The 27,271-nt window shown below is 56.0% G+C and overlaps 1 protein-coding gene across 1 annotated transcript in view; it reads left to right on the top strand.

The window, feature by feature from the left end:
• CACNA1S (calcium voltage-gated channel subunit alpha1 S) overlaps nt 1-25,167 on the top strand; it is a 51,934-nt gene extending 26,767 nt beyond the window's left edge. Inside the window, 31 exon segments of the mRNA XM_041489593.1 lie at nt 992-1,199; nt 1,476-1,596; nt 1,995-2,109; nt 2,233-2,326; nt 3,054-3,123; nt 3,348-3,480; nt 3,758-3,887; nt 4,692-4,751; nt 5,719-5,825; nt 6,238-6,325; nt 6,554-6,661; nt 7,467-7,519; nt 7,777-7,923; nt 8,290-8,491; nt 9,620-9,775; nt 10,065-10,175; nt 10,648-10,731; nt 12,487-12,543; nt 14,036-14,164; nt 14,724-14,789; nt 15,289-15,380; nt 16,244-16,403; nt 17,079-17,206; nt 17,604-17,700; nt 20,348-20,450; nt 20,928-20,980; nt 22,077-22,276; nt 22,723-22,787; nt 23,680-23,774; nt 24,326-24,463; nt 24,696-25,167. Coding sequence (XP_041345527.1) covers nt 992-1,199; nt 1,476-1,596; nt 1,995-2,109; nt 2,233-2,326; nt 3,054-3,123; nt 3,348-3,480; nt 3,758-3,887; nt 4,692-4,751; nt 5,719-5,825; nt 6,238-6,325; nt 6,554-6,661; nt 7,467-7,519; nt 7,777-7,923; nt 8,290-8,491; nt 9,620-9,775; nt 10,065-10,175; nt 10,648-10,731; nt 12,487-12,543; nt 14,036-14,164; nt 14,724-14,789; nt 15,289-15,380; nt 16,244-16,403; nt 17,079-17,206; nt 17,604-17,700; nt 20,348-20,450; nt 20,928-20,980; nt 22,077-22,276; nt 22,723-22,787; nt 23,680-23,774; nt 24,326-24,463; nt 24,696-24,956 — 3,631 coding nt within the window. The 3' untranslated portion in view covers nt 24,957-25,167.
• Nucleotides 25,168-27,271: the final 2,104 nt, after the last annotated feature.

The following is a 27,271-nucleotide window of genomic DNA, read 5'->3' as shown; positions in this document are numbered from 1 at the left end:
TGTGCCTCTGGGTGTGAGCTCTGTGTGTGTACGAGGGGCTGAGCTGTGTGTGCATGCACACCTGTGCTCCATGTGCCTCTGGGTGTGAGCTCTGTGTGTGTATGAGGGGCTGAGCTGTGTGTGCATGCACACCTGTGCTCCATGTGCCTCTGGGTGTGAGCTCTGTGTGTGTATGAGGGGCTGAGCTGTGTGTGCATGCACACCTGTGCTCCATGTGCCTCTGAGTGTGAGCTCTGTGTGTGTACGAGGGGCTGAGCTGTGTGTGCATGCACACCTGTGCTCCATGTGCCTCTGAGTGTGAGCTCTGTGTGTGTATGAGGGGCTGAGCTGTGTCTGCACACATGCTCAGTGTGCCCCTGGGGGTGTGTGTGTACGTGGGGCTGAGCTGAGTGTGTCCATGCACACCTGTGCTCCATGTGCCTGTGGGGGGGTGTGTGAGTGTGTGCATGAGTGTGTGCAGCATCCTGGCTGCTGGCAGCTCAGGGTGCCCAGGCATCCCTCACAGTTCTGGGGCACTGCTGTCCCCAGGGGAGGCTGCAGTGAACAGAGCTGGGAGCTGCTGGGCAGAGGGACAAGGCCAAGCTGGGGGTTTGTCTCCAGGACATGGTTTGACTGGGAGTGGAGAGTGGGACAGAGCTGAGGCCCCGCTCTAGCTCTGGGTTCTGGGATGTTGTGGGTGGGGCTGCTGTGGGCCAGGACTCCTCGCTCTTCCTTGTGGCCCCAACCCACTGTGTGTTCACCCCTCTTCCCCATCCTGCTTGCTGGTGCTCTGTGCAGGCAGCAGTGTTATCTTGCTTGTCACACCATGCCTGCAGCTTCATTTCTGCCTCCTGGAGCAGTCCCAGAGCCCAGCCTGGGTCCAGAGTACCCCTTTTTGGACTGCTGGCACATCACCTTGGTCTGTTTGGCTGAGTTCCCTGTGCCTGCCTGGTCCTGCCCACAGCCTTCCCCATCTTTCACCTCCCCATGCCTCTGTCTCTCCTCTTCCCAGGTACTGGACATCTTTGAGCAACCTGGTGGCCTCCCTGCTCAACTCAGTCCGCTCCATTGCCTCTCTGCTCCTCCTCCTCTTCCTCTTCATCATAGTTTTTGCCCTGCTGGGCATGCAGCTCTTCGGGGGCAAGTTTGATTTCGAGGACATGAAAGTGCGGCGCAGCACGTTTGACAACTTTCCTCAGGCCCTCATCAGTGTCTTCCAGGTCTGGGGCTGTGGGAAGGGCAGCAGGGGCTGGGGGTCTCACCTGGGCTGGGGTCTCCAGGCAGGAGTTAGGTCTCAAGGGGGTGTGGGTTTGTGCGGGTTTGAGACAGGAAGAGGGAAATGCAACTGGAGTCGTGAGCAGTAGTTCAGGTTCAGGGCTGAGCAGAAAGGAGGGTTTGACCATGGGGCTGGAGCCAGAAGGGTAGGATCAGTCTCTGGGGTTCTGTCATGCTCTGCTGTGGATGCTCTTAAGTCTTTATTACTGCTCTGCTCCCAGATCCTGACCGGAGAGGACTGGAATTCAATCATGTACGACGGGATCATGGCCTTCGGGGGCCCGTCCTTTCCTGGCATGCTGGTCTGCATCTACTTCATCATCCTCTTTGTCTGTGGGAACTGTATCCTCTGCCTGCAAACCAGTCCGAGGTCCCCATAGCATCAACTGCCTAAGACTGGGCAGGGGGGAAGCAGGGGCTTCCCTCAGTGTTTCAGTGCTTGCCTTAAGCTTTTCAGTTGTGAAGAGCAGTGGAACAAACCACGGGCTTCAGGGCTGGCACTGGTGGTGGCTGAGGGCTGGGGACTGGAGGAAAGCACATCTGGAGCAGGTCTGGATGCCTGGCAGGCAGAGATTCAGCCAGCCCAGAGCTCAGTGCTCACAAGGGATGGATGCTGGTTAGGCATCACCAGCTAGGGTTATCACAAAGGCTAAGCTCCAGGAAGGTTTCTAAGGCACCCTGGAGACTATGGATGGCTCCAGACAGGAACCACGTCTGTGTCCTTAGCACTGTTCCCCCAGATATCCTCCTCAATGTGTTCCTGGCCATCGCAGTCGACAACCTGGCCGAGGCTGAGAGCCTGACCTTAGCCCAGAAGGCCAAAGCAGAGGAGCGCAAACGGCGGAAGATGTCCAGGTGGGCACTGCCATCCCTGCCCATGGGAGCTCCCAAACGAGCTCTTTGGCTGTGAGGGGACACCATGAGCTTTCCCATGGCCCCTGCACAGACTTCAGTTCCATCTCTGCCCTCCTCTCTTAGAGGTTACCCAGAGAAGTCTGAAGAGGAGAAGCAGATGCTGGCAAAGAAACTGGAGCAGAAAGTGAAGGGAGAAGGGATTCCCACAACAGCCAAGGTCAGTTCAGGTGGAGGTGAGCCTTTGAGGGCTCCTGGGGATAGCCCTGGCTCCTCCTCCCACCAGCCAGGAGAGACAAAGGCTTGGAGCCAGTTTGGGTCTGACCTCTTGACCAGAATCACTGCTTGCCATAGCAGGGTGATAGGGGTGATGGGTGCTCTCAGTGATAGGGGGGCCTCTGGGGCCAGGCAGGACATCCTGAAACAGCTCCATTGCTGGGGATCCTTTTTCTCCAGTTCATTTCCTTGGCCACAGCCAGTTGCCAGGGGCTGAGATGGTCTGGTGCATACCAGTGTGGGGTGGAGCAAAGCAAGTCAGCAGCATCCCAGATCTTCCTTATGTCCACACCAGCACCCCCCATGTGCAAACCCCTCTGTTCAGGTGTGCTGGCTGTGCTGAGCTGCCTCTGAGGAGCATCTGGCCAGCAGCTACTTTCCTTTCCACTTTTCAGAGTGCTCTTAAAATCTCACTCAGGACTTGTTCCCTGTCTTATTCCCCCCGTGGCATATATTCATGGCTGCAGCACACATTCCTATTTCCCATCCTCTTTGCTTTGATTGCAGCATCCCCTCACCAGGTTCCAGCCTGGGCCAGCACTCCCTGTGCTTGCTGCTGTATGGGCCCAGTGCAGGGATGCTGCTTGCCCCACGTGGCTTCCAAGATGAGGGGGTCTGGCCAGCTGGCACATGCAGCTGCACATCCTCCTCTCTGTCTCTCCTTGTTTCAGTTGAAAGTGGATGAATTTGAATCCAATGTCAATGAGATCAAAGACCCCTACCCTTCTGCAGACTTCCCAGGTAAGATTTGTCCCTGGCAGGGCAGCAGGAGGGCTGAGAAGGCACTGCTGAGGGATGGTGTGTGAGGAGCAAAGCGTGCAGTGAACTTTCACCAGCCTTGGGGTGCTGAGGTCCTTCTGGCTTGCATGCCAAATGAGGATCATGGGATCAGAAGATTATCCATAAGGTCATATTCCCTCTCCCACTCTGGATAATTCTTTTCCCTTTTCATGGTCACCCTACAGGTGATGATGAGGAAGATGAGCCTGAAATCCCCTTGAGTCCTCGGCCACGTCCCCTTGCAGAGCTACAGCTGAAGGAGAAGGCCGTGCCCATGCCTGAGGCCAGCTCATTCTTCATCTTCAGCCCAACCAACAAGTAGGCACTGCCCCTTCTCCCTGCCCTGTAGGGCCAGGCATGGCTCAGGTGTCTCTGGCACCAGCTGTTCACAGCAGGGTCTTGTTCAAGCATGACAACCAGTTCTGAAGGGAACCAGCTCACGGGGAAAAGCCTTCTGTGTGGAAGGAGTGGCACAGACATCCTTCCATGCCTCGGGCCTTCCTGTCCTCAGGGTTTAGCCATGACCCTCTGCCAGGCTGCCATGACCCTGCCTGATGCCCCTTGCAGCATCCCGTGGCATTTCTGTCCCTGGCAGGTTTCGGGTCCTGTGCCACAGAACTGTTAATGCCACCTGGTTCACCAACTTCATCCTGCTCTTCATCCTGCTCAGCAGCATTTCCCTGGCAGCTGAGGATCCCATCCGGGCCGAGTCCTTCCGCAACCAGGTACCTGCAGAGGTGTGGAGGTTTGGGATGGGTGGGGGAGACCTCTTGGAGACTCCCAGCTCCCCAGGAAGCAGGGATTCACTTGCCAGATGCAGTTCCTAGGCTGGGATGCCAGCCCTGCCTCTGGGAGGGCAGTGCATTCAGGCAGGAGATTCTGGTTGTGCTTTCCATTCAGGGTGCAGCTGGGACAAGGTTTTACTGCTCCATATCTCAGTTTACTTCTGGGTGAAAAGATCCACCTGACAGGGTGTGCAGGATTATTTTGGTTTGAAACTGTGGTGGTTTATTGGGGGAAGAGACATCCTGTGAGGCAGCAGACTGGACCTCTGGTGTGTGCAGTGCGGGTGTGCAGGATTATTTTGGTTTGAAACTGTGGTGGTTTATTGGGGGAAGAGACATCCTGCAAACTGGACCTCTGATGTGTGCAGTGTCCTCGAATGCTGCTGGCCTGCAGCCATGGGAGCCACAGCTCCTGTTCTTCAAGGCACCAGTGGGTCTGGCAGGGCCTGGGGGATCTCACATGAGACAGCTTCCCAGGGCACTTGGGGTTTTTGGGGATCAGATGCTTTCAGGTGGAACTCACCTGGCAAGGAGAGCTTTGTCCCAGCTGCAGGTTGGATCATGCACTGGAGAAAATCAGCAAAGCTGGGGAGAGTTCAGGAGTCTTCTTGGTACTGGGTTTAGACACTGTTGAGCTAGATGGCCTCCCCAGTCCACAGAGTGGACAACTTCAGGATGTTTGAGCATACTGAACATTTCCCTTGTCACCCAAATCTCATCCTGTACTGGTGTCTCTGTCCCCAGATTCTTGGATACTTTGACATTGGTTTCACCTCTGTCTTCACAGTTGAAATCGTCTTGAAGGTGAGTCCATGGTCTTGCTGTAAGCATGGCCTAGCACATCGGTTTATGTGAATGTGACAGGTTAGTCAGAGAGAGAAAAAGGTGACTTTTCCAGGCATCGCCCTAGGAAAGTTGTGAGAATGCTCAGAGAAAGAATTAAAACAATTCTTATCTTAATCTCTACACCTAGTGTTTGTGAACATGTAGAATATTTATATGTGATGTTTATAAAAAAAAAATTTTACCAAAAGGTGTTATTCCTAACTAACCAATAGTATAAAGAGTGTTATTTATAAACCAATCAAGTTCTAAGTGAACAATCCTACCTCTAAATATGTCAAGTTCCTAATAAATCTCACTTTATACCTTCTAATCATAAGAGTCAATGTCACCTTTCTTCAACCGTTCCTAACTCAATGGCAGCAGGTCTAGATTTCTGTGGCCATGAACACTCCCACTCCTTAGGCATCCATGCTCCTGAAGGTCTCAGTGAGGAGGAACTTCCAGCTGATCCTCCTGGAGAGTTCATTCCTGCAGTCTGGGTGGTGTGTGACCTGTCCCAGAGGCCATGTGTCCTCTCCAGGGAGGTCAGGCAGCTAAGCCAGCTGTGCTGTGACACGGGGACACATCAGCCATGGCATTGGCATTTTTATTCTCACACGCCTTTAAGAAAAAGAGACAAAGAGAAACCAGTGAAAATCTGTGGATGAAGGTCACAATCCAAGCTGTTGCCATGTGTTGTTCCACTCTGAGGGTCTTTGCTATTCTCCTCTTTAATTTGCTGATGACTGGGAGAGTTTTGTCTCCAGCCAGTGCTGCACACAGGATTTCCACCTGAAGGCAGCTTCCTGCCTGGCTGCAGAGGTCTGAGCAGGACAGGGTCCTCAGGCCATGGAGCTGTGAGAAGTCCCTCGTCCACCCTTCCCTCTTGGAGGAACCATGCCCCGAGCCCTGCCCAGCCTCTTTCCTAACTCCTTCTGCTCCCCAGATGACAACCTACGGTGCTTTCCTGCACAAAGGCTCCTTCTGCAGGAACTCCTTCAATATCCTTGACTTACTGGTGGTCGCCGTCTCCCTCATCTCCATGGGATTTGAGTAAGCACCTCCATGTGCCGCAGGGTGGGCACTGGCCTGCTCAGGCTGGTGGGGCAGCTGGGGATGGTGGGTGGAGGAGGAGCAGCCAGCCCAATGGCTGCCCACGTGTCCATCATGTCATGTTCAGGGGACATGGACAAGTGGGAGGCATGCCCACAAACTGGTCAAGGAGGTCAAAGGGCAATCCTTGAGTGTCAAACCTCTGTGGGTAGAAATTAATTTGGATCTGCTTCCTCCAGGTGCCAGTGTCACTTGGTCTTACATGGGGTGATGGCCGGTGACATCTGTGTCTCTGCTGTCCCTTGTCCCTCGCTGCTGGCCCCAGCCTGCCCTCCTTGGCTGCCTGCTGGGGTTGTACCAGCCTAGCCTGGGCAGGGAAGTGGCCCCACCTCAGCTGTGCCTTCCTGCCCAGGTCCAGCACGATCTCTGTGGTGAAGATCCTGCGGGTGCTGAGGGTGCTGAGGCCTCTGCGAGCCATTAACAGGGCAAAGGGGCTGAAGGTGAGTGAGAGGCTGGGACAGGGGACCTCCTCCCACGGCAGTCCTACCTGGAGGTTGTGTGGCAGGCATTGTGCCCGTTCCCAATTCCCACCAACCATCTGTGGAACAGGTCTGCCCAATCCCTCTGCTCTTGGCAGGCTCCCACTCTTCCTGGAGTGGGAGGGTGTGGGACACAGAGCAGGAGCTTGCCTCAGCTGTGTCACATCTGCATTGTCCCCCACTCTACAGCACGTGGTCCAGTGCGTGTTCGTGGCCATCAAGACCATTGGTAACATCGTGGTTGTCACGACATTGCTGCAGTTCATGTTTGCCTGCATCGGCGTTCAGCTCTTCAAGGTGAGCTCAGGTGGGCAGGAGGGACCTTCTGCTCCAGCACATCCTGGCCGGGCTCTCCTGGATGTCACCTTGGGGATGGTGCCTGACAGTGCTGGGTCAGCACAGGCTGTGCTCTCTGTGGTCTGTGAGAGGAGCCACAGAAGAGCCTGCAGTGAGAGGAGGGCAGGAAGCACCCAGGGTACTGTGGGGTCCGGACAGCACCTGTAAAGGGCTGCCTCACCTCTCTTCATGCCTCAGTTTCTCCTTTCTAGGACAGCAGGTGCTTCTGACTGATTTCCTCTGTGCTTTGATTGTGAAGGGTTTCCTTTCTCACAGCGCTGCTCCTGCTCTCTGGGCCTTGGCTGCTCTAAGGCAGAGCTGGCCCTGGCTGAGCTCAGTTTTGTTCTAATAACTGAGCTTAAACTCTGAGCTGATGTGGGAGTAGCTTTGAGGACACCCAGCAGACTGAGCAGACCTGTCAGCATAGCTTAGCTTTTCATTAATTCTCTGGGTACTGCTTTTTTCCCTGTTTACCAGATAGTTGGCTCCCAGATAGGGTGAGCTAGGCCTCAGCTCAGGGCCATGGAAGGTTTGTTCCCATCTCCAGAGAGTGTTTCCTCATCTCAGCGTGGGATTGACCCCAGGTCTGCCGTGACTCTGGAAGTGCCTTGTGAACTGGTTTGTCTGGCATGCACAGTGGGGAGGGCCAGAGGCTGCATCCAGGTGGTGAGGGGGAACTGACTGAGAGCTGGGAAAAAGTCAAAACTCCCAGGGCTTCTAAAGTCAAAGCAACCCCATGGCCACTTCTGGTGTCTGTTGAATGCAGGGCAAGTTCTACAGGTGCACAGACCCATCCAAGCTGACGGAGAAGGAGTGCAGGTAAGGACTCTCTGCAGCTCCCAGGTGGGCAGTGGCCAGGGCTGGGAGCTGGGGGGATGTGGTTGGGGAATGCTTGTGTTCCTGCGTGGGAATGCTGCATTCAAAAAGTCAACCTGAGATGTTTTCCTGTTCTCCCTGTCCCTGGGGTAAATCAGGAGCAAGCACAGGGCTGTGCTCCCCTCCCAGGCACCAAGGAGGGCCAGGCCAGTGGGGCTGAGGGGGCCCTGCCCATGAGCTCTGTGTCCCCTCTGCTGCAGGGGTCAGTTCATCAACTACGTGGACGCAGACCCCACGCAGATTGAGGTCCAGGACCGAGTCTGGCTGCACAGCGACTTCCACTTCAACAACGTCTTCTCAGCCATGATGTCGCTTTTCACCGTCTCCACCTTCGAGGGCTGGCCAGAGTGAGTCTCTGCTGAGGGAAGGTCTGTGCTGGGAGCAGGGCACGGCCATGGGGTCTTTGAACAGACAGGTATTGGGAGAGATAAAGAAAACTGCCCCATGAACAGCAGAGAACTGCCCAGCTCTGACAGGTGGGGATAGAATACACACCCCCAGCTAACCTGATACAGAGGGTAAAGAAAGAAGAGCTATCCAAGTTGAGAAGCAGGACCAGTCCCACTGGCAGTGGCTGTGGAGCTGGCAAGGTTACCCAGGCATTCCTGTCCCACTGTTGCTGGATGTCTCCAAAGCTCTCTGTAACTTTCAAGAGGAGACGTGGTCTTTCCACTCCAATGAGGTTTTCTGTTGCCTTAATTTCCCTCCTCTAGGCTGCTGTACATGGCCATTGACACCAATGCTGAGGATGCAGGCCCTATCTACAACTACCGGGTGGAGATTGCAATGTTCTTCATCATCTACATCATCCTCATTGCCTTCTTCATGATGAACATCTTTGTGGGCTTTGTCATCGTCACCTTCCAGGAGCAAGGAGAGAATGAGTACAAGAACTGTGAGCTGGACAAGAATCAGGTAATGGGGCTGCTGGAACAGGACAAGGAGGACCAGCCCTGGACCTGGCACTGCTGGGGCTGGCTGATTTGGATCAGCCCTTCTTTGTGGTGACACTGCTGACACAGATGAGTTGAATCTGCCCCAGGCCTGTTTGCTGCAGGGGCAGGGCCAGCTGGACCTGTGTCTAGCACAAAACAAGCCTGAGGGAAGGGCAGAGGGGATCAGAAACTCGGTGTGGGCCTCCCTGGATGGGTAGGGTGCCCAGAGTGAGCTGGAGTAGAGGGTTGTGCCCAGCTCTGGGCTCCCCAGTACAAAAGCAACATGGATATACTGGAGTGAGTCCAGCAAAGGGCCACTGAGATTATGGAGGGTCTGGAGCATCTAAAGAGGGTCTGGGAGTCAAGTCTTCCTGAGAAGGCTCATAGGAATCTGACCTATGGGTATAAACACCAGTGGGAAGGCACAGAGGAGACTGAGCCAGGCTCTTTTCAGTTGTGCCCAGTGACAGGAAAAATGCAGTGGACACAACCTGCAGAAAACAAGAAATTCCATTTAAACATTAAAAAACACTTTTTTTTAATGCTGATGGTGGCCAAGCACTGGAACAGGTTGCCCAGAGTGGCTGTGAAGCTTCCATATTTGGAGCTTTTCAAAAGCCAACTGTCCTGGGCAGCATGCTCCAGTTGGCCCTGCTTTGGGCAGCAAACTGTGACTAGACCATCTCCAGAGGTACTTTCTGCTGCCAGCCCTTCTGTGATGCTGTCATGCTGTCATTCTGGTTGGGGACAGCAAGGCTGAAAGCAGCAGAGGCACTGGCAGAGGATGTGGGACACGCTGGGGAGGACATTGAACAGGGGCTACTGCTGGCTCTGGAGTGCTGTCATGCTCCTGTGCTGAGGCAGCACGGGCAGCTTGAGCTGGGGGTGCCAGGGTGATGTGAACCACACAGAAACCCAGCAGACATGGCCCTGGGCTGCTGGGGAGACACAGGCCTGTGCAGCCATCTCAGTCCCCCCTTCACCCCTGGTTCATGTGGTGTCTTCACAGAATCACAGAATCACAAGGTTGGAAGAGACCTTCAAGATCATCAAGTCCAACCCAGCCCCAACAGCTCAACTGAACCCTGGCACCCAGTGCCACACCCAGGGATGGTGACTCCACCACCTCCCCATTTCAGAACTTTATCACTCCATCCCCAAGAACCCCTACCAGTACCAGATCTGGTACGTGGTCACCTCCTCCTACTTCGAGTACCTCATGTTCTTCCTGATCCTGCTGAACACCATCTGCCTGGGCATGCAGGTGAGGGCACAGGGCAAAGGGAGGGTCTGGCTCAGCCCTGCTGTCCCCAGCAGAGCCTCTGCACAGCAGGTGTTGGCTTGTGGTGTGATCTCTGGGTCAGGGCCTCTGGACCAAAACGGGACTGGTGGGATGTGGGGAGCCCAGACAAGGGGCTGCAGGGGGGAAATTTCCTTTGTGCTGAGCCATAGGCCTGGCTGTGGGAGGGAGCCTGCATCCAGCCCACATCTCTGTGCTCACAGTGGAGGCTGGATCTGCCATCAGCTAATGGCTCCTTCTGCCTTATCCTCAGCATTACAACCAGTCTGCAGAAATGAACCACATCTCAGACATCCTCAACGTGGCCTTCACCATCCTCTTCACCCTGGAGATGGTCCTCAAGCTCATGGCCTTCAAAGCCAAGGTGAGAGAAGAGCATGGTCAGCATGGAAAGCAGGCCAGGCCAGGGGGTCCATTTGCCCTGCACTGGGCATCTCTTGAGTACAAGCACCCCTAGTCCTGCAGCTCCACAGAACTTCTCCTTGCAAGACCCTTAAGGAATCCTGTGCACAGGACCTTGGAGTTTCTGGAGGGATTACTGCTTGTTAGGGCTACCCTTGCTGACCAAACCCCACCCAGCCCAGCTGGCCATTATTCCCATCTTCAGTGTCAGGGCCAAAGCTCCACTCCAGCCATCCTGACCCACCCTCCTCATTTCACTGCACTGCAGGACAGGACCAAATAACTGAGCAGAGGGTGCAAAGCTCTGACCACCATCCCTTCTTCTGAGGGTCAGAGTCACTGAAGAACCTTCTGGTTCCTCTGGGCTCCAGCCTCTGTGTCCTCCTTGACTTACACCCTTGCATGTTCACTCCTCTTTGGCTCTTCCTTGACAGGGCTACTTCGGAGACCCCTGGAATGTCTTTGACTTCCTCATAGTGATTGGCAGCATCATTGATGTCATCCTCAGTGAGATTGATGTAAGTGTGCAGGGGCTTGGGCACGGGGCTGTTCCCACCCAGGGCTGCACTGGGCCCTGCCCTGGCACGAGGCAGGAGTGCTGGATGTGTCCAGCCCTGCAGGGGGATGGTGTCCTCTCCTCTCTCCCTGCTCTGCTTGGTTCTGAGGAGGGACCAGCAAGGATCAGCACATGGCACGAGTGCATGGAGAGCACAGCTGTGACCCTTTGAGCATTAAAGCACAAATGAGACATCCCCAACTGCTCAGCATGTCACATTGCCCCTCCCCTCTGGTCTCCTGAATCTGTAGGCACTGGAGTCCTGTGGAAAACAGTCACTCAGGACTAGCCCATCAGCAGCAGGCTGTGTGCCACACATCCAGCCTCAGATCAATGCAGGTGGGACTAAAAGGGCTCCCACAGCTGCCTGTCCCCACAGGACTCTGCTGGCCCAGGGGAACCATCAGAGCCATCAGATTTCCAGGCATTTGCTTTGTGTGTGCCCCTTTACACGGCAGTCCCTACACACAGACACACACACAGAGGTGGTGTGTGTGAGCTCCAGCCATCCCTGCAGGAGCTCTGCATTGTTCAAGCTGTGGGGCTGGTGCCTCAGGCAGTGCCTGTTTGGGGAGTGCTCTGCTGGGAGCGTTTCCAAAGCAGTGCTAGGAAGCCAGCATAGCCCTGCCTTCCCTGGCACTGGCACACCCACACCTGTGTCTGGCCCTGAAATGGGGAGGTGATGGATTAACCCTCTGCAGTGGCTTGGCAGTGTCTCCTCCAAGGGGCAGGGCTTGCCCGCTCCTGGGCACTGCACTGGCACTGCTGCTGCCTCTGCCACCCTGCCCAGGGTCACCTTCCATGCTCTCTGTGCAGGAAGGTGAGGTGTCCAGAGACCCTTGAGAGCAGTCACATTCTCTTGTAGGGTGTTCCAGGCCTCACAGAGCTGGGATGAGCAAAACCCACCCACCTTGCTCTCCTGTGAGAGCCCTGTGCCCCTCTCTGCACAGCCCTGCCCATCTGTGCAGCCATCCTCTGCCCTCTGGGCTTCTCAGCCTTCATCATCTCCCAGATTTCATGCCAGTGCCAACAGCTTTCATCTGTCATCAGCTCCTCCTCATGCTTGCCCACCAGCTCTCTGTGCCTTGGTTTCCCTCTGCCTGTCGGGTGTCCCTCCCCAGCCTGCTCTCAGAACTCAGAACTGAAGTTCAAGGGGTGATGAAGGCCCTGAACTCCACAGAGGTTTTCAGTCCCTCTGGAGCGAGAGACCACTTGGCACACACACCAAAATCCTGCTGCCCTCGAGGGAGGGGATGCCAGGACACACCCCAGGCACCAGGAGGAGCCTGGTGCCTGACTGGGCTGCCAGGGACTGGCCCAGGTGCTGTGCTCTGTGTGCTGCAGCACTGTGGGCAGCAGCAGGGCTGTGCAGAAGGCCAGGCAGAATTTGGGGAATGTTCTCTGTGCCCTGAGCTTCCCAGGTCCTTTCCCCTGTGTCTGTGTCCTGGAGGGTCTGTGGGGATGCCCAGGACACAGCACAGGCACCGAGAGGAGTCTCGTGGTCTGTGTGGTTCCTTGCTCACCCAGATGCTGCCTCTGCCTATCTACAGTCACATCAGCTTGTCCCTGAGCCTAAGGGATGGTGGGGCTCTGCCTGCCCTTCCCTGTGCCCCTCCTCTTCTCCCCAGTTTCCATCTTACTCTTTCTTATGTGTCTGTGTTCTCTCCTTGTGTCCCTCCCTGCCTCCCCTCTGCTGACTCTCTTGTTCTCTCCACAGACCATCCTGGCACCCAGTGGTGGATTGTACTGCCTCGGTGGGGGCTGTGATGGCACTGTAAGTGCCAGCTCTGTGTCCTGCCTGCAGCCCTCCCTGCCCCTGCCAGCCTTTGCGTGTGTCCTGCGTGTCACCGAGGCCACCACACCCAGCTCCTCCCTCCGGGCTGTGACTGTGCCCTCGCTGGGGGGATTGGGTGACACACCACACACACAGACACCCCTTCCCACCCTGGGAGCTGCAAGGCTCTTCCCCAGCCCTCCTGGGCCCACCTGAGAGCACAGCCCTGCCCTTCACCATGCCATCCCCTGGAGCTGCCACAGCAGAGCTGTAGGGCAGGAAAGGTGGCCCTGGTCCTTCTGCCATCACCCTGGCTGCCTAAGGTCTGAAGGGATCCAGCCTCTGACAGCAGAGAAATGGTGAGGGGGCAATCCCTGCCCTATGACAGCAGAGAAATGGGAAGAGGAGCAATCTCGACCCTCTGCACTGGGGCTGCTGGGATGCTCCTGAGCACTGCACTCACTGGATGGGCACGAAGCACCAGGAGAGTGAAAGGCAAAAGAAAGGTGGGAGAGGAGATGGAGTTTTTCAGTGCAGCCCTGGGAACTGGGAAGTGTGATGCTGAGGAAGGTGGAGCTGCAGGGAGGGATATTGGGGTATTTACAGCTGGATTTTGTTGTCCTGAAATAGCTGGAAGTGAGAGGCCTGGGTGATGGGAGTCAGAGGGATCCAGTGGCAGCAGGAAAGCTCTGGCAGGCTAAGGGGGCAGTGGGAAAAGCATCCCAAGCTGTGATGCAGTGCTAGCAGGGTCTGTTCATGGCTCCTGGTGGCAGGGGCTGAGGCTGTGCCATGCTGGGGCTGCCAAGGGCACAGGTGACCAAGCCCCCAGCATCTCCAGCTACCACTGTGAGGTGCTTCCAGACAAAAGCTGGTCCTGGAGGCCAGGAGCTGTGCCTCCTGCCTCACCTCCTGCCTGCCCACTCTGCCCTGACCCCCTGGCTGTTCCCCCCTGCACGGGGGGCACCCACAGAGAGCTGGCATCCCTGCACAGCCAGGTGACAAGGGCAGCACCCCGCAGAGACACCTTTCTTCAGTCCCTCCTTTGGTTAAAGTCCTGCTGTGGCATTCTCAAAACTGCCCTTCTCTGCTGAAACAGCTCTCATTAACCCTTCCTGTGCCTGGTGCCCACCCTACACCTCACCCTACAAATACAGGCTGTGCTGGGCAAGACCCTGGTGGGATTAAGCCTGTCTGTGGTGGCCTTGTGACCCTCAGAGCTCTCCCAGTGCATGTGGCAGCATGCCTTCCTTCCTGCATTATCCCAGTGCCAAAGTGTGAGCGTGGGGGAGATGGGATCCCTGGGGAGGCTGGGGAGAGGAGCCGGGGGCAGCGGTGCCAGCACAGTCTGCTCCTCCACGGCAGCAAAGGGCACCGTGGCTGGTGCCTGGGGGTGGGATCTCGCTACCCTTCCTCCCCCAGGAGCTGGACCCCCTGCCTTGAAGGCCTGGAGGCCCCAGCACCGTGTCCTGCAGCTGCTGTGCTCTGCCTGCAGGACCCTGATGACAACTCCCGCGTCTCCATCACTTTTTTCCGGCTATTCCGAGTGATGAGGCTGGTGAAGCTGCTGAGCCGGGGGGAAGGTGTCAGGACCCTCCTGTGGACCTTCATCAAGTCCTTTCAGGTCTGTCAGGAGCTCTGCTCCCCTCCCAAAGGCACACATGGCCAGGGCTGGCAGCAGCGGCTGACCCTCGGGCTGAGCAGCCTGTCCTGAGCAGGCAGAGGAGAAAGCTGCAGTGCTCCTGCTGGCCTCAGGCTGGGCTGGGGCCTGTGGTGTGCAGAACATGGCCCGTGTGGGTGGGAGGCGTGTGGGGCTCCCTGCCTCACAGCTCTGAGAGTCAGAGCTGGCCAGGTGCTGGCAGTACCTGCTGGGCCCATTTGTCCTGGTCCCAGTTAACTGGGATCTGCTCCAGGTGGGTACCTCAGGGCACGCTGCAGCATCTGCTCACAGCCAGAGCTGGCACTGCCCTGGGCTGTGCTGAGCCTCTGTCCCAGCCACAGAGGCCACTGGGGCTGGCATCAGCCTGCCACGGGTGAGCACCACAGAGAAGGGGCCAGCAGGAGGGGAGCAGGTGAGCTGTCCCCTCCCCACACAGGGACAGGCACAGCTCCTGCAGCACTCCCAGAGCCCAGACCCTGTCCCTGGGCTGTGTCTCACACAAGCCATGGTCCTTTTGTCACAGGCTCTGCCCTATGTGGCCCTGCTGATTGTGATGCTTTTCTTCATCTATGCCGTGATTGGGATGCAGGTGAGGGGCAGGGGCCAGGGGGGTGGGAGTTGGTCTTCATCAGATGCCCTGAGCCTGATGGCACCCGGGGAGGTGGGACAGGGAGGGACTGGTTCCTCTGTTAGGCCCTCTCTGGGACTTTGCACATCATGGGACCTGCTTACTCTTGTCTGCAAGGGTGTTTGCCACCCCAGCAGCCTCCTGTCCCTGGGCTTCAGCACAGAGCACTTTGGGAGTCAATGGCACAATCCAGTGGCACAATCCATTGGCACCAGTGCTTGTGCTGGTTCAGACCTTGTCTCTGTGGCCCAGATGAAGTGCAGCTGTAGTCAGGGGTGCTTTCAGCACTGGCAGCAATGTCCAAGTAGCTTCCAAGCCCCAGAGCACCCACATCCAATCTCAATCTCTTTTGGGGATGCCCAAAGCCAAATAAACCAGAGGAAGTGGGGCTCAGGCACCAGAGGGTATTTGGTGCCAAGGAAAGGATGGCACACTGCAGACCTGCCACTGTGATTTACAGATGTTTGGGAAGATTGCCATGGTGGATGGGACCCAGATCAACCGAAACAACAACTTCCAGACCTTTCCACAGGCTGTGCTGCTGCTCTTCAGGTCAGTCTTGTCGTGTGAGCAGCTCCAGAAGGCTCTGAGCCTGTGGGAATGCCCAGCTTGCAGTGAGGGAGGACTCACGTTTCAGTAACTGATTTCTTTTTTGTCCCACAGAAAGATCTCCTGCAGCAGTGGGAGCATTTCAGGAGAGGCTGTGGGTTTTCTTGGTGTGGCTGGGCTGCTGGAGAGAGGGGCATTTTGGGGTTGCTATTCTGAGTATTTCCTTCCCAGACTAGATTTTAATTTGTGAATTGTGAGGAAATCATGGGAAGCAGGAGTTCAGCCCAAGGCTTTCCTTGACTCCAGACACTTTCTGGAGCTTTCAGTGGCCCTATAGCAGCAAGGCCAGAATCCTGACTGCTCCTTTTCTTGTTCACAAACAGGCTTTTATGAGTGATTCAGTCAAAACACCAATTACTAACATAAACCTGGGTGGCCTTCACCTAGTACTAGCTGTTCTTGTGCTGCACTGATACCTCATGCCCTTACAAGATTGCAGGTTTTCCTCCACCCTTGCTGGCGTGGATCTGCCATTGGTTTCCTCCAAGGAGCTGCCCACGTGCTTCTGATAATATGAACATTTTATGGGCAGTGTTACAAATCAAAGCTGGTCTTTAACTGGCACTCTTAGGCATTGTTTCACCAAAAGCAGCTGGTAGTTATTAGTTCTGCTCTCTACCTAGTGTTGTGGTAAGGTGGGAATCTTTATTTCGTTGATTTTTGAAAATTTCAGTATATTGTGTCAGCAGAGGGTTTGGATTTCCTTACAAAAGCTTATGTTTCCCATTCCCCTGTGTGCTGGGCTGGCCTCAGCCCTCCCTGCATGCCCAGAGCAGCAGGGAGCAGCAGGTGTCCCCTGTCCCCAGGTGTGCCACCGGCGAGGCGTGGCAGGAGATCCTGCTGGACTGCAGCTACGGCCGGCGCTGCGACCCCGAGTCCGACTACGCCGAGGGAGAGGAGTACACCTGTGGCACTGGCTTTGCCTACTTTTACTTCATCAGCTTCTACATGCTTTGTGCCTTCCTGGTATGCATCTTTCATAGTTCTAGTTCTCCAAAGTATCCGGTCTTATTTGTAAGGCTGTCCTTTGAAACTTGTTTCTAGTTCCATTTCTCTCTCAACCATGTCTGTCCTATCCCATGGCATTTCTAAGTCAGCATTTCTTATCTCAAGGTTTACATTTCTTATCTCAAGGTTTACATACAGATACACACTATGTGAGCCTTCTGTCAAGCGTTGGGATTTCTGTACAAACCCATTTCCCACAGTTTGCTGGCTCCCACAGGGCCCTTTCAGCACCCCTGTCCTGCCTGGGCAGCCACGGTGTTGGTAGCTGTGTCTCATGGGGGGAGCCCCTGAACCTTCTGCTGGGGACATCACCCTACCCACCTACCCAGCCGTGCTGTAAACTGACACTGCACTCCTGGGGGACCCAGGATCCCTTTTAGTGTCTTCCCACAGCCTCTGTGTGCTGCCTTCCAGATGTGTTTGTGTTGGCCTCAGCAGGGGTGGAGAGGGATGAGATGCTGATGTGCTTGTCCTTTCACATGACCTGCTTGGGCAGGCAGCTCCTCTCTGCATGGGAAGACCCTCACTCAGCATCCTCTGACTGCAGGAGATCCCAGAACACATCTGCCTGTTTTCATAGTGCTGGTCTCTCTCCCCTGGCTGGGCTCTTCCCATGCCTTCCTCTGCCCTCAGATCATTAACCTCTTCGTGGCTGTCATCATGGACAACTTTGACTACCTGACACGGGACTGGTCCATCCTGGGGCCCCATCACCTGGACGAGTTCAAGCGGATCTGGGCCGAGTACGACCCTGAGGCCAAGTGAGTGAGGGTGGGTGGGTGGGCAGCATGGAGGGGGTGTTCCATGGGGGGGACACATGCAGGCAGGCAGGGTGAGCTGTGCCACTGCCTACGACCACGTTCCAGCATCTCAGAGGTAAGAGATGCTAGAGTTGATCCAGGTCTGATAAAAGCCATCAGGAGATTTGGGAACATAAGACTTTCAGTTCCCTCTTCATCCAGCTGTGCTGAGGCTGCCAACTCGTGCCATGCCACTGCACACCTTCACCTGCTCCCCAGGGCCTCAGGGAGCAGCTGCTTTCCCCAGGAGGAGCAGAGAAGCATGGGGCAGATCCCAGGGATCAGCCCCAGAGCAGCTCCCCAAGGCACTGCCAGGCAGGGCTGCTGCCTCACTGCTGAGCTGGCGTTTCCTCTGCAGGGGGAGAATCAAACACTTGGATGTGGTGACTCTGCTGAGGCGTATCAACCCTCCCCTGGGCTTTGGCAAGTTCTGCCCACACCGTGTAGCTTGTAAGGTAAGAGCCAAGGGGGTGCCGAGGTGTGTGAGCACAGGGACGGTGTAGGGATGTGCCCCCTGTTGACGGAGTGACCAAATTATTCTTTGTCTGCTTAAAAAGGCAAAAAGCCCAGGAGTTTCTCTCCCAAATTAAGTACAAAGACACCTCATAGGACCTTTGGGACTTCACCTCAGAATGGGGGCTGCCCATTGGACAGAGGCCAACAGGTCTGGCCTAGGTAATTCACTAGAAAAGGAAGAGAACAAAGGAAATAATTGCTTTTGTGGAGTGTTTTAGCAGGAGCAAGGACCTCTTGCCCCTTGCTCGGTTTTTCTCTCTTAAGGCTTTATTATTTTGCCTTTTATTAAACCTTTTTCTGTTTCCAACATTACCTCATAAGCTAACCTGCTAATTTTATGCCATTCTGGGTAGCTGAGCTATCTCGGGTGTGATGGGTTTCTCTGAGAGCCCACGAGACCTGGCTCAAAGAGCAGCACATCAGGACACGTTCCCCAAGCTGTCACTGTGTCCTCCTGGCAGGCTGAGAGTGACAGTCCAGCCAGCTCTGACCTCTCCTTTTTAATGAGGGGGTGATTTGGGGGGCAAGGAGAGACAGAGCTGAGGTGGTTCAGCTCCTGAAGATCAGGACTTACCTGTGCTCACCTCCTGCTTCAAAGGGGTGGCACTGAGGGGCTGGCTGTGCCCAGAGCCCTCACTGCAGGGCACTCCCAGGCCACGCTGCAGCTGCTGCAGGAGGGCAGTGCAGGGCCTGAGCGTGTGGCCGTGGCAGCTGGGCTGTAGAACTTGTTTCCAAGAGCTGATGGTGCTTAGGGAGAAGGAAACCCCAACATTCTTAGCAGAAATGCACTTTTCCTGGCTTAGCTCATTCTGAACAAATCTGTGTGAGCCTGTGTGAGGCTCATGTGTAACGTGCATGGGCAGGAGCTCAGGCACTGGTGTAATCCCTCCTGGCTTTTGGGCAAACACACCAGATTTGATCCCCAGACTCCTCACAGCAGCTGGGACATGTCTTGGAGTGGGGCTTACAATGCAAAATGACTCCCATCTCTCTGAAAGCAACTGGGGGAGTTCAGCCTGGGGAAGAGGGGACTCAGGGGACCTTCTTGCTCTCTACAATTCCCTGACAGGAGGCTGAGGCCAGGTGGGAGTGGGTCTCTTCTCTCAAGTAACAGTCCAAGAGGAAAATCTCAAGTTGCCCCGTGAGAGGTTTAGGATGGATATTGGGGAAAATTTTCTCACCAGAAGATTGCTTGGGCCCCCAAGCTGTCCAGGGCGGTGGTGGGTTTCCACCCGGGAGGGATTTAAAAGCTATGTGGGTGTGGTGCTTGTTTCCATGGTTTTTCTGGTGGTCTTGGCAGTCCTGGGGGAACAGTAAGACCTGATGATGTCACAGATCTTTTCTGACTAAACAGTTCTGTGATTCCATGATTTTCTCCCATGGCACCCATGCCCCTGTAGGTTATTTCCCCAGCTCTAGCCATCACTAGCTCTGGTTCAGTTGTGGGACCAGGGATGTCACTGCCTCTGGCAGTTGTGGTACCAGGGGTGATGGGCCAGGGAGCTCAGGCACCTGTCTGTGGGCTCAGCCCCACCCTTGTGGACAAACCCCCAGCCCTGCTGCTATTCCCCATCCCAGGGCCAGAGCCCCTGGGTGCCTGCATGACCCTGCTCAGCCCGAGCCTGGAGGATGTTACCAGCTGATGGCCCATTGTTGCAGCCCTGAGCAGTGAACCAGTGCCACAGTGCCACTGCTGGGCAGGGCAGGTGGGGCTGGGAGGGTTCCATGCCCTGAGCAGACCCTTATAGTAGAAACAGGTGATCCCCCAGCCAGGGAATAATGTGCTCTGACTCCATGAATCAGAAGGCTGAACAATTGCTTTATTAAGCTATTCTATATTACACTAATACTGTATTATAACTATACTAAAGAATACTAAAGAAAAACCCGTGACTGTCTGAGACAGTCAGGACACAACTTCAACCCAACTGGCCAAGGAAACAAACCAACCTTCACCAATAGGTGTCCAATAACCAAACCCGGAGGATGTTACCAGCTGATGGCCCATTGTTGCAGCCCTGAGCAGTGAACCAGTGCCACAGTGCCACTGCTGGGCAGGGCAGGTGGGGCTGGGAGGGTTCCATGCCCTGAGCAGACCCTTATAGTAGAAACAGGTGATCCCCCAGCCAGGGAATAATGTGCTCTGACTCCATGAATCAGAAGGCTGAACAATTGCTTTATTAAGCTATTCTATATTACACTAATACTGTATTATAACTATACTAAAGAATACTAAAGAAAAACCCGTGACTGTCTGAGACAGTCAGGACACAACTTCAACCCAACTGGCCAAGGAAACAAACCAACCTTCACCAATAGGTGTCCAATAACCAAACCCCTTTGGTGAACAATCTCCATAACACATTCCACATGTGCCAAACAACAGGAGCAGCAAATAGAGATAAGGATTGTTTTCCCTTCTTCTCTGAGCTTCTCACTGCCTTCCCCAGGAAGAATCCCGGGAGAGAGAATTATGTCTCTCTCTGCTCAGAGAATGTGAACACCCCAGCCCCCTGGGCAGGCCAGGCAGTGAGCCTGGGGCTGCCAGGCTGCTCTGCCCTGGCTCACATTTGGTTTGCTGTGCAGCGCCTGGTGTGCATGAACATGCCCCTGAACAGCGACGGCACCGTCACCTTCAACGCCACCCTCTTTGCTCTGGTGAGGACAGCCCTCAAGATCAAGACAGAAGGTAAGCAGTGATCCTGGCTGCCTCTGCAGCCTGACAGGGAACCTGCCTTGTGAATTTGACCTGCGCATAGATTGAGTTTTGTTGTTGTCTGGGACCAACTGAATAATGACCATTCATTAAATTCAAATAGAAGACATTCAGTGTCAACATTGCAGTGTTGCCTCAAACAGGAGAAAGTGCACATTAGGTTTGGAAAGAAGGACAGAGTGAGAGAGCATGATGAAAATTTTCCACTGTGCATGAAAACCAGCCACATGGCACTTTTAATGGAAATCTAATGATGTTAGGCTAAAAGAGAGCTAAAAGGAGTGCTTCATTCTTCCAGCAGCTGAGTATTGGCAGTGAAGATGTTGAGATTCAGGAAAAAACCTCTAGTTTAAAACAGATGGGAGGACAAATTGTGGTTACTGCATCTGTCCACGGCTTGTTTTTACAATTATCAATACTATAATATTACAACTGTCCTCTGTTGCATAGGAACAGGTGTGGTGCAGTTCCTTCACTTAGAGAAGCCCACTTTCTGTGACTCGGTGTGGGCTACACACCATTCCCCCAGTGGCCAGGGAGCTCAGGCCCTTGTCTGTGGGCTCAGACCCTGTGGACAAACCCCCAGCCCTGCTGCTATTCCCCATCCCAGGGCCAGAGCCCCTGGGTGCCTGCAGGGGATGCTCAGCCCGAGCCTGGAGGATGTTACCAGCTGATGGCCCATTGCAGCCCTGAGGAGTGAACCAGTGCCACCCCAAACAGCTTAGGAGTGGGGCTGCTCCAGCTCCCATCCTTTGACTTTAGCTTAGGAGAGGTGCTGCTGCCCTGCACAGAGCTGAGGTGGTTCAGCTCCTGAAGATCAGGACGTTCCTGTGCTCCCTCCTGCTTCAAAGTGTGGCACTGATGGGCTGGCTCTGCCCAGAGCCCTCACTGCAGGGCACTCCCAGGCCCTTGAATTTAGCTGTGCTGGGGAGGAGCTGCTTTCCTTCACCCCTTCCTTGCCAGCAGCAGAGTTTGCTGAGCTTTGCTGTGGGAAGGTGTCCCCCCAGCTTGTTATGGGAATAAATCAGGCAGGACTCCATTTTCTTCATGGTGGAAGAAAGCCCATTCTTTATTCACATATGTGGTTTTTATACAGTTTTACAGAACTTGTCTGGGACTCCCATTGGTCAGTAGCTTTCTTGCCAATTACTTTTATTGGTTAGTAATAAGTTGTTACCCTGTATTCATTGGTCACTCAAACCCCTGGGGTGTTCATGCAGGAAAACCCTGGGCGGAGCATCTCCCCATGGGATGATGGAATTTGATCAGCCATGCAGGGACACTCAGTGGCCATGAACAGCAGAGATCTGCTGGAGGGAGGATTGGCTGTGGGAGAGATAAAGAAAACTGCCCCATGAACAGCAGAGAACTCCCAGCTCTGACAGATGGGGACAGAATACACACCCTCATTTCCAACCTGAGACGCTGCTGCATGGCCATCAACCTTCAGTGCCTCAGTTTCCCCACCTGGGAAGTGAAGCTTTTGGGGCCATGTGGTCTGCAAGGCCTGGGCAGAGCAATCACTGCTTTGATGTGGGAATGGCCCCAGAGCAGCCTGGAGCTCCAGGCTTCCCCTGATGCCCTCCCTGTTGATTGCAGAGAACAGGTGGCTTGTTTGGCCAGGTGGACAGCTTCATGGAGCCCAGCAGCCCGCTGCAGCCCCAGGTGGCCAGCCAGAGGCCCCTGCAGTTCACCGAGGTGGGCAGTGAGGACCTCGACTCTCCTGTGTTCCTTGATGACTTCCCCCAGGAAGGCAACACCAACATCAACAACGCCAACAGCAGCAGCTGGCTGGAGGGGTAAGGGCACTCAGCCTCGGTGTGCAGGTGAGGAGGGCAGTGCTGGCCCTGCCACTGCCTGCCCTGGGGCTGTCCTGGCAGCTGGCTGCACCTGGCTTAGCCAGGGCTCCCATCCCAGCATCCTTCATCTCAGTGCCATGAGCATGGAGGTGGGCTGCAGGGCTCCAGGGGTTGCAGGAATCTCCCCTGCCCCTCTCCTGCCAATCTCTGAGGGCCAAGGCCCAGGTTGGGGCCACCAGCACATGTCTGGCACAGGTAGAAGGGACAAAAATTACCAATGTAAGAGATGTACTTAGTCCTGGAGTCTCCACCCTGTTCATCCATCCCAGTTGTCCCTACGGGTCTGTCCCCCCAGGTGGGGGAAGGTGGGGAGGGCTGCACCCCAGGGGGAGCTGGGCTCAGTGTGTGTCCCCAGCCAGGCTGACCCTCCTGCCTGCCCTTGCCAGGGTGCACTATGAGGATGAGGTGCTGAGGAAGACAGTGCCAGCAGCACGCAGGCGCCCGGCGTGGGGTGAGTCTGGGCTTTGTTCTTCTTCTGGGGCACTGGGACCAGCCCAGGGGCCAGGGCAGGGGGAAGGGGCTGATTGTCGTGGTGGAAGGAGGAGGTGCAGGCCCCAGTAAGTTGGAGGTTTGCTGAGAGCACTGAGCACAGCAGGATCTCTCTGAAGAGCTCCAGGAGACCCTTCTCCTTCCTTTCACCCTTTGAGGTGATGAAACATGGAGGCAGTGCCTCAGCTGGGGGAGCACTGGCCATCCCAGCGCAGCAGGGCCACAAGACCATGTTCATTTCCTTAAACAAGGACTTTGGGTGCTGCTGAACTCCTAAATCCTGTTTTCCCCAGTCTAGCAAGCCCAGTCTCATCTCTGTCTGGCAGTGGTGTCCTTGCTCTTGTATCCATCTGATGGATGTTGAGATGCCAGAGGAGGGTAGAGGGCAACAGGGCTGGTGAGGGGCTGGGAACACAAACCCTGTGAGGAACACTGAGGGAGCTGGGGGTGCTCAGCCTGGAGAAAAGGAGACTCAGAGGTGACCTTATCACTCTACAGCTGCTGAAAGGTGGCTGTGCTCAGGTGGGGCTGGGCTCTTTCTCCAGGCAGCACTGACAGAACCAGAGGTCACAGTCTCAAGCTACATCAAGTGCCAGAGGAGGGTAGAGGGCAACAGGGCTGGTGAGGGGCTGGGAACACAAACCCTGTGAAGAACAACTGAGGGAGCTGGGGGTGCTCAGCCTGGAGAAAAGAATACTCAGAGGTGACCTTACAGCTGCTGAAAGGTGGCTGTGCTCAGGTGGGGCTGGGCTCTTTCTCCAGGCAGCACTGACAGAACCAGAGGTTACAGTCTCAAGATACATCATTCTGTGATTCTGTGAATTCTGTGATGTCCCCACCCTTCCCTCCCACAGAGTACAACCGCCCCATACCCATGGAGAGGCTGAGCAGGAGGCGAGGGGCCACCTCTGGGGGTCTCTCATCACCAGGGCCACTCCTTCCCCAGCAGGTAAAAATGTCAGAGGGGACGTGTAATGGGCACACAGGTGAGCCTCCCTCCCATCCTGGGAATCCTCCCTGCCATCCTGGCACTGCTGTGCTGGGAAGGAGCCCCTCTCCAGGCCCATTGTGTGAATCCAGCCTTGCTGGAGCTTTTCTCTTGGATCAGCCTGGAGATGGAGTTGGGCTCCCACCCTGCTGCTGTAACAGCTCCATGAGGAGCTCCTCGAAGCTGGGACAGCTGGAAGCACATTCCTCTGGCTGCCCATCTGCCTCCAGAGCCAGGGCAGGCAGAAGGGGTGCATCAGATTTCCCCCATGCTCCCTTTGCTGCCCTTTGCCTGGCACATGCCAGGGCAGGGGCCAGGGCTGGTTCCCTGCTCTCTGTTCACGTGGCCCTGCTGGTCCCATTTTGGGGGTGCCTGGACCCAGGAGCTCCAGCAGGATGGCATTGCCTGTCCAGGCACTGGGCAGGGACAGGGGACAGAACCTGCAGCCCCCACACTAACATGGGAGAGATCTCCCCTGGGCAGTGCTGCAGTTCCCTGGGCTCATGTTGCAGCTCTGTGCTACTCTCATCCAGCTGCCCACAGAGGATGGCACTGTGACAGGAACTGCATCCAGCTCCAGGTTCCAGCAGAGGGAAACTGGTGAGCCAGGAACATCCTCCACCCCAGCCATCACCTTCCTCATTCAGGAGGTAAGGCAAGGGCACAGCTTGGCCGAGGGAACAGCAGGGATGGCAGGAAATTCCAGGGACACCATGCTTGTGCCATGATGGGAGATTGGGGGGCACAGCTTAGCCACAAGGACAAGCTGCAGGTGTGTGCCAGCACAGAGAGCAGAAGGGGGGAGAGGAGGGAGGGTGGGTGCCTGCAGCCAGGGCAGTCCCCAGGCTGAGCACCCAGGCTGTGCTCTCACCCTCTGCACAGGCTCTGATCTCCGGAGGCCTCGGGGCTCTGGCCCAGGACTCGTCGTTCCTAGCAGTGACCAGGGATGAGATGGCAGCCAGCAGCCAGCTGGAGGTGGATGAAGTGGAGAAAGCAGCTGTGGAGCTGCTAAAGGGAAGAGAAACACTGCAGGGGACAAAAACTGGCTCTGCCCCTCTGGACACCTCAGCTGTGGCACCAGGCAGATCCCCAGGGCTCGGTGCAGCTCCCTCCCAAAAGACCATGACTGCCACTCGCCCCTGAGCTGCCCACTGCAGTGCCCAGGGTTCTGTCTCAGGGATGCAGGAGCAGAGCCACGCTGTTCCTGCTTCTGCCTGGGGTCCTGAGCTACTCTGGCCAGCTCTGGTATTACTTTTGGGACAGGTCTCTGGGATGCTGGTGCAGAACAGGACAATGCTGTTCCAGCGGGGTCTGCAAGAGCTGGACAGGTCATTAAAGTGTTCCTGCTGTGTGACTCTGGGTGCCCCTCCCGTCCTTCCTCTGCCACCCTGCCTGCACAGCCAGCGGAGGGGGCTGCAAATGCGACACCACGTGTAGCCAGAGCTGGCAGGATTCACGTGGCAGCCTCCAGTTCAGTCATTTTGAGGTTGCCAAGCTCTGGGGATCTCCTGAAATCCCAGCAGCTGGACCCTGCATCCTCGTGTCTCTGCTGGAGCCTGCAGCCTCCTGCCTGCAGCTAAGTCTGTCCCGTGGGGAGATGTGCCAGGGGCTGGGCAGCAAAATGGGGCCTGAGGCCTTCTTGGCTCCCTGTCCCAGCTGTGTGTGGAACTGGGGATGGGGCAGAGGTGGGAAAGCATGTTTGGGCTGGGGCAGCAGCCCTGGGGCTAGCCAAGAGGAGAGCTGGACACTGTGAAGCCATTTCTGCCCCTTCCACTCTCTCCACACTGCGCTCTTGGGGTCAGACATCCATCCCAGTCCCTGGGAAAGTCTCTTTCAGCCCTTGACATCCATCCCACAGCTCAGTGGGGCACGGGCCAGGAGAGTGTGGAGCTGTTCCTGCAGTGCTCCCAGCTCTGCCTGTGCTGGTGCTGGGCGAGTTGTTCCTCTCTGGGCTGCCCAGGGGCCCACAGTGCCCCCCATGGGATCGGGGTGCTGAGCTCTGGGGCAGCCCCATCTCCCAGCCCAGCTCTTCAGTGGGATCTGGCTCCCAAGGGCCCCCAGCCCAGCCTAACTGGGAACTGGGGGGCTCTTGATCACCTAATGTGTATTAAAATGCAGACAGTGGATGGGTCCCAGGGGAGGAGCAGATCAATGAGGCAGCCTGCTTCCCAGCACGGCTTTTATTGACTCAGGCAAGGGAACTGCCTGAGCTCCAGCTGCAGCCTGAGCACCAGAGCCAGTCTGGTGCCTGCTCGTGGCAGCACAGCTTCCCCCACAGCATGCAGCCAGCAGAGATGGACGGTGTGGGGGACACTGCTGCATCCCTTCCTCTTGCTCCTGTGTCCTGGGGCAGGAGCTACCCCCTTGACACCCACACCCTCACGCACACACTGATGGAAGTGCTCGGGGGTTGGCAGTGCGGCTCTGGCAGCTGCTCTGCCAGGGGATGCCAAGGACACCATGGGGTGAGTGGTCTCCTGGTGGGTTTAGGGAGATGCAGGACTGCATGTATCACTTGCCAAGACACCTGGCTGGTCACTGGAGACTCTGAACCTAAAGGGTGACACTATGGTGGGGACAATAGCACAGTGCTGGGGGCTCTGCACCTCTGCTGGTGCCTGGGGCTGCACAGGGGATGGTTTGCTCTGAGGTATGTGTGTGGTGTGTCTTTCTTAAGCTGATCCTAGCTGAGCTGGGGGACAGATGTGATTTGTGGTACAGCTGGCATGTGGGTGGGAGTAGAAAGAGAGAAACAGGACACAGTCACTGCCCCTCTCTGCCTGCAGCTTCAGTGGGGAATAGTCCAGTCTCAGGAAAACCAGCAGCTCAGGCTGGGAACTGCATTGTGCACCTTGCAAACATGGGACAAAGAGAGGAATACCAGCTCCTCACATCCTTGCAGGAAGCCAGACAGGCCATGTCCTGCTCACCCCCATGATTTTGTACCAGCACACGTTGTCCTGGGACTTACCCATGCCAGCAGAGCTGAGGAGCAGGGTTGCAGAGTCCTGTGCACACATGGCCCATGGTCCTGGCACCTTGGGAGGGGCAAACATGGGGATGGGGTGAAGGTACCTAGATGGCAGAGCAGAGGGCAGGTTCTGGGCTCTGTGCTGGGCACAGCACTGCCTCACTAGCCATCAGCCACCAGCTGCTAGCCACCAGTGCTGGCGTGTCCTGCCTATCCCTCTCCCAGGATGCAGCCTGGACTCCTCCAAAGAAACCTCGGAGTGCCTCAGTTTGCCCTCGTGCTCCATTGGTATTTGCCCTGAGGTTGAAACCATCCTACAGAGCTGGGAGTCCCGTGCAGGTCCCACCCCTGCTGGAAGATGCTTTCTTCTGCAGAGCCAGGGCCTGGCTGTGGCTGGCTGCCATCAGCCCCAGCAACGGGAGTGCAACTCAGGAAAGCCAGAACAGGGACTCCTTCATCTCCCCAGTGCTTGTCTGTCTCCAGCCCT

This window comes from Pyrgilauda ruficollis, unplaced genomic scaffold (assembly GCF_017590135.1).
Source record: "Pyrgilauda ruficollis isolate IOZ18807 unplaced genomic scaffold, ASM1759013v1 scaffold95, whole genome shotgun sequence".
Taxonomy (NCBI): domain Eukaryota; kingdom Metazoa; phylum Chordata; class Aves; order Passeriformes; family Passeridae; genus Pyrgilauda; species Pyrgilauda ruficollis.
Note: the sequence above shows the minus strand (reverse complement) of the source record. Positions and strands in the feature narration are given on the sequence as shown.